The sequence below is a fragment of the Oratosquilla oratoria genome, chromosome 20, assembly GCF_046742065.1.
Source record: "Oratosquilla oratoria isolate Oo_2021 chromosome 20, ASM4674206v1, whole genome shotgun sequence".
Classification (NCBI taxonomy): Eukaryota; Metazoa; Arthropoda; class Malacostraca; order Stomatopoda; family Squillidae; genus Oratosquilla; species Oratosquilla oratoria.
The window spans coordinates 46,943,700-46,950,653 of NC_134796.1; the positions used below are offsets into that span (position 1 = coordinate 46,943,700).

The 6,954-nt window shown below is 35.0% G+C and overlaps 1 protein-coding gene across 1 annotated transcript; it reads right to left on the minus strand.

Moving 5' to 3' along the window:
• Positions 1 to 5,219: 5,219 nt before the first annotated feature.
• Positions 5,220 to 6,302, minus strand: LOC143036294 (serine/threonine-protein kinase Chk1-like). Its single transcript, XM_076203542.1, has one exon. It carries the CDS (start codon positions 6,300 to 6,302, stop codon positions 5,220 to 5,222), a length of 1,083 nt encoding a protein of 360 aa, XP_076059657.1.
• Positions 6,303 to 6,954: the final 652 nt, after the last annotated feature.

The following is a 6,954-nucleotide window of genomic DNA, read 5'->3' on the forward strand; positions in this document are numbered from 1 at the left end:
GCTTGGGAAAAGTAGGGTTACGTGTTTTATATACCTTTATAAGTAGAAAATGGATCAATATCCTTCTAATGATACGAATAGAAGCTGTTACTGCAATAACATTAATGGTTCCATTGGACATAAGCTTAGTCACAAGCAAAATTTGACCTACGCTACATTTCTCACGTCAAAGATTTTTTTTCAGTACATGATATGTTTTCTATATATCTTTTATCTTACAGTTATGCAATCTTTTTTAATATATCAAAAAACTGTCATGCCGTGAAGTTGAAGTTTGTATCAAGAAATCTGTGTGTTACCCCATTATAAAGTGTGTGGCAAATGTGTTCTGAACTTCCTAACCTAACCTTAACCAATATAACCTCATATAATGAAGTAAATAGTTTATAGATGATTTTGCTCCATCAAATATATTACCTTTATAAATGTTTTTTTTGGAAAATGTTAGTTGCACAAAATAATTCAAAATCAGATTATGTAATTCTACAAAATATTTCCTCAAAATGACTCAGTTTACTGGCTAATTATCAACACAACACTACCAGTATTACTATCACATACTAAGTCTTGCGGGGACAACCAGAAATCTAAATTGGGTCAAACAAATGTTTATTTATCTTTTCGTTCACCTATCAACTTCCATGACATAATCCTAAAGTAAAGTAAACTCCAAAACTTTGAAACTTCCTACCTACTGTGTCTTGGGGCTGTGAGTCTCTTAAAAGTTGATTTTGACAACTACTCTGGCTTTTATTTCAGGACGGTAAACAATGTGTATCGTGGTAAGCACAGTCACCCTTCCCCCCTCCAGTTGTTGCTGTTTTGATATACGAGTATATTGTTTATTGTTCTCGTTGTTTGTCTGATCGTACTCCACCAGAGCGTTCTGTATAACCAACATCTTTTTTTTTTAACTGATACATAATATATGCATGTTAGAAAACTTTATATTAGAAATACACCCAACAAAATTTTACAAAATTATAAAGATTCGTATAAAAAATCCCCCTCCCCCCAAAAATAAGACAAATGAGAGGACATATTACAACAAATCACAGTACGTGTTCTTCATTAATAGTTGAATCATTAAAATCATAGCATTTGGAGAATGAAAAGGTTTAAAGATTAACTTTGAGCCTGTTAATCTGACAGTTAGATTTTGGATTACAATCAAGTAATACTCCTGAGTCACGAGAATTTTCAGATATGCTGGTTAAATTACCCTTTTTATATTTTCAGTATCAATGTTACTTAGTGTATTCTTCCTACCCACTAACATATTCAGTCATTACGGTCATTTGATACAATGGACGTCGCGTATTGGTGAGTACCAGAATACTATGACATCCAAAGCTGATATGAGCAGCTTGATGACTGATATTATGACATATTCTGAGAACATTCTGCCACAGGATGAAACTGGACACACACCTACAACTCTATGTCACAATTATCTTCACCCTGAAAAGTGTGAAGCTGTGAATTAATTTACATACTACAGCAGTGTTTCCCATCCTTTTCCGACCATAGTATGATACATACATACATACACACACACACACGCGCACACACACACACACACACACACACACACACACACACACCCATATATATATATATATATAGATATATATATATATATATATATATATATAATCACAAAGAACGTACTTTCCTGAAGAGGGCTATAGCCATTAGCTGAAATATAGAATTTATACATTCTTCTTAGTTTCCTTTTATTCCGACTGTGGGTTTTTTTCGTGATTATCTTTACAAATGTGCCACTATATTTTGTCCAAGTGATATATATATATATATATATATATATATATTATATTATATACATATACATATATATATATATAAATATATATATATATATTTGGTTAAATTTAATGGCAAGATTATTATTGCAGAGTTTTTTATCTGCCTTTTCTCTTTCTCTGAGAATCTTTTTCCCTTCCACGGGAAGTTGTCTTATAATGTCACCATATGACATTGTTTTGTAAGTTACTTTGGGCATGGCTTTACCAAAGTGAAAAACTGGCCAGAACGCGTTTTCACACTACTTAGTGCTTCATCAGTGGCTAGAGTGTGAATATCTGATTGAATTTTTGTGTTTATATACTATTATTGTTGGTCTGATATTTCATTTTTGAGGCTTCTGATTGGCTAGTGGGCTGGACTGGGACTCCCGAACTATTCTACTTCCTGATTGGTCGGCTGTTGTGTGACGTCATCAGTATTGTGCCTTCTTTCAGGGAGCTGAGATCTCCTTACGCTAGGGAGGGCCTCTAAATCCCTAGTTTGTATATTAAGATTGGGAGATGTTTCTTTAATAAAGAGAGCCTTGAGGATAGGTAGTCTTCTATGGTCTTGGTTTGTTGCCAGCACTTCTGTGTTTTCTATTAGAGTTTCTCTTTTTAAATTTCTTTTGTGAGCAGAATGATGGTGGTTTTTGGGAGCTCCTGAAGAGAGGTGGTATGATAACCGGCGTGAGAGCTTCATTGTTGTCATGCCAATATAGTTTGAAGGTTGGGATGCACAGTTCCCAAGTTTACATGTGTACCTATATATGACGTGAGTTCTCTGAAGGTCATTTTTACTTTCTCTTATATTATTCTTTAGTAGCAGTTGAGATGTCTTTTTATTTTCATAATATATAATCAGTTGTACTTTAGAGTTTTCTTCTTTTGGTTTGATATTTCTTTTAATAATTTGTTGCATAACCCTTTCATCTTCTAATATACAAACTAGGGATTTAGAGGCCCTCCCTAGCGTAAGGAGATCTCAGCTCCCTGAAAGAAGGCACAATACTGATGACGTCACACAACAGCCGACCAATCAGGAAGTAGAATAGTTCGGGAGTCCCAGTCCAGCCCACTAGCCAATCAGAAGCCTCAAAAATGAGATATCAGACCAACAATAATAGTATATAAACACAAAAATTCAATCAGATATTCACACTCTAGCCACTGATGAAGCACTAAGTAGTGTGAAAACGCGTTCTGGCCAGTTTTTCACTTTGGTAAAGCCATGCCCAAAGTAACTTACAAAACAATGTCATATGGTGACATTATAAGACAACTTCCCGTGGAAGGGAAAAAGATTCTCAGAGAAAGAGAAAAGGCAGATAAAAAAAACTCTGCAATAATAATCTTGCCATTAAATTTAACCAAACATGCTTGAGAGAAAATCTCCTGCCCATATATACAAATATATATATATGTATATATATATATGTATATATATATATACAGTATATATGTATATATATATATGTATATATATATGTATATGTATATATATTTATATATATGTGTATGTATGTATATGTATGTATATATATGTATATATACGTCATATATATGTATATATATGAAATATATATGTATATATATAAGTATATATATGTTTATATGTATATATATATGTATATTTATGTATATATATGTGTATATATATGTATGTATATGTATATATATATATATGTATGTATATATATGTATATATATATGTATATGTATATCTATATATATATATGTATATATATGTATATGTATATCTATATATATATATATATATATATATGTATGTATATATATATGTATATATATGTATATATATATATATATATATATATATATGTATATGTATATATGTATATATATGTGTGTATATATATGTATATATATATGTATATATATGTATATATGAATATATATATATATATATTATATATATATATATATATATATGTATATATGTATATATATATGTATATATATATAAATGTATATATATATATATATATATATATATTTAAATATATATATTTATATATATACATATATATGTATCTCCCTCCTCCTCTCCCGTTTCACCCTCCTATTCCCTTTTTTTTTTATCCCTTCTCCTCTCCCTTCATTTTTCCCTCCCCCTCTTCTCCCTTCCCCTCCTCTTCTCCTCCTTCTCTTCTTCCCCAATTCCTCCTCCTTTCCTCCCCCTCCTTCCCTCCTCCTCACCCTCCCCTTTCCTCCTCTTCCTCTCCTCCTCCTTGTATTCTCCTCCTTCTCGTCCTTCTTCCTTGTTCCTCCTTCTCCTGTCTCCTTATTCTCCTTTATGTACCTATTTATCAATTCATACCAAACTATTTACTATCCGTTTATTTACTCATAAATTTATTTCTATTGTGTATTTACCAATATTTATTCGTTGATTTTTTTTTTTGCATTTATTTGTATACTCGTTTATTGATTAATTCATTTAGACGTCTGTTCATCTATTCATATATTCATTCGTGTATTCATTAATTTATTGATTTATTCGTGTGTTTATTCTTTGTTTATTAACTTATTTCAAAGTCATTGCTTTAAAATTCAGGCATCAAAACAAAACCAACGTGAAAGGTTTCAGCAACGGATGATGAAACGCAAAGACCTGGGGGAAGGTGATTTTTGATCCTGTGAACTGTGCACGGGTTCATTGTTCTTCATGAACTTTACTGAACGAGAGGCAGATAGTGTTCTTCGAATGAATGGGGGTTATCGGGAAGGAAGAGAAAGAAATTATAAAGCACAACGAGGGTATGATGTTCAGAGAAGAGAGTAACGGTGGTATTCTTAAAAAAATCTTTCCCTTCCAAGGATTTATGTAAGGAAAGATTTATATAAGGAAATATTTTTTTAAGGATACCGCCGTAAGATTCTTACCGTGGTGTTCTTGGATAAATCTTTCCCTTCCAGGGATTTATATAAGATTTATATAAGGAAATATTTATATAAGGAAAGATTTTATTAAGAATACCACCGTAAGTTTTTTTTTCGTGAATGGTCAGAATAAAGACCATATGAGAATGAAGCCTTGATCAGAACGTTTCGCATCTTGAATTTTTTTCGTGTACACCTGTATGCTTGGGAAAGGTCCAAAAAGCAAAATGTTGCAATTTTAATCAAAGTTTTATCCACACACTGTGTCTACTACTGTGACCATTTTGCCGGTAATTACCATTTCATATCATGACTTAAGCTACATGCAGATACTTTTGACTATATATGCATTTTATTCAGCTGAGGGAAGCCTCTTGGCTACCACGGTGTTATTGAAAACACCTTTTACACAAAATGGGAACGTTGCCCAATAACTTGATAAGATTTGTACTTTTTTGTAATTATATTTGTAATATAGCGAGGATGCGTTGAACTGGTAAATGTTGTCGCTCAGCCACGGAAGCAATGATTTTTTTGGATATCAGAAATTGTTGCTCTGTATCTCGGGTTTGGTGCAAGAAGCTTCTTGACGATGAAGAAATGGTCGTTAGAAAGAGACCTCCAAGGTCTTCGAAGACGCATTTGTTTAGTGGAAGAGCACCAGAGAGCAAAGGTGGGGTATCTGGTGGTAGAGTCTTCCCAAGGAGTCTGACCAGTCAAGAGCTGGAAGAGAATGATCCCGCAAGACCAAAGGTCGACAGGCTCTCCTGTGTATCTTGCAGTGTAGACCTCAGGGGCAATGTATCCAGGGGTTCCGCAAACTCGCGACAGGAAGTTGGCCCTATCGAACTTTCCGGCCAAACCGAAATCCCCGATCTTAAGGTCCTCGTGCTTGGACACGAAAAGGTTTTCGGGTTTAAGATCCCGGTGTGTAATTCTACAAGAGTGAAGGTATTTGACCCCACTGATCAATTGCTTGAAGTAGAACTGAGCTTTTTTCTCGGTGACTCCTTGTGGACCGATCCTATCTTCCAAGGTTCCTCCACTAACGAACTCGAGGAAGATGTACAAGACGTTTCTGTCCTGGAATTCACCCAGGAAGGCCACAACGTTCCGGTGGACCAGTTCTCTATGGATTTCGATTTCCTCTCGCTGACGTCCGGATCGGTCGACTGTGACTGTTTTTCTTGCACATCGACCTCCTGTTCTGACGTCTTGCACGAGATGCACCGAGCCAAAGGACCCTCTGCCGAGGAGTCTCACGATCTCCCAAGTTCCTAGTTCGGCAGAGGTCTTGAGTTTCTTGACAGCTTTGGTCGCGTCTTCAGCATCGCAATGCTTTCGTTTGTTGCATTGGATCAAATTGACGTTCGACCGAGCAGTTTCTTCCAGAAGGATTCTGACGATGGCAATAACGCGGACAAGGTGCTCCTTGTTCTCGTGGAAGATCCTTTGGTTTCCATCATCCAGGAAGAAGTCCAGCTCGCTGTTAAAGTATGTTAGGAGACGTTGTCGTTCCTCGTTGCTGCGTTCCCTAATGAAGTCCCGGACTCTCGTCTCGAACTCCTGGTTGATGCTGTTTGAGGTCCTCATTCTTGCGGCTTCTTCAGCGCCTGATGGACCGTCTTGTGCCAAAAATTTTGATTCCATGTCTTCGCCCAAAGGTAAAAGCTTAATATATTTGCACAGAAAGGTTTTTCTCTTTGGAAGTTTTGAGTAACCTAGATATGCATAAATGCGAAAAAACAAAATTGTGTTTTTCAAAAAGGCCTCGGTTCCTGAACAAAGCCATATATGCTTGGGAAAAGTAGGGTTACGTGTTTTGTATACCTTTATAAGTAGAAAATGGATCAATATCCTTCTAACGATACGAATAGAAGCTGTTACTGCAATAACATTAATGGTTCCATTGGACATAAGGTTAGTCGCAAGCAAAATTTGACCTACGCTACATTTCTGACGTCAAAGACTTTTTTCAGTACATGATATGTTTTCTATATATCTTTTAGCTTACAGTTATGCAATCTTTTTCAATATATTGAAAAATTGTCATGCAATGAAGTTGAATTTTGTATCAAGAAATCTGTGTGTTGCCCCATTATAAAGCGTACGGGAAATGAGGAGTATGGGTAATAGCAGAAATAATAGTAGGGATGCATATATTGTATATACACGTGTGTGTATGAGATAGAGAGAGAGAGAGAGAGAGAGAGAGAGAGAGAGAGAGAGAGAGCAGTGTTTATTA

Excerpts from the sequence above, each read along its gene's own strand:
- LOC143036294 (XM_076203542.1), bottom strand. The coding sequence starts at position 6,302 with ATGAGGACCTCAAACAGCATCAACCAGGAGTTCGAGACGAGAGTCCGG.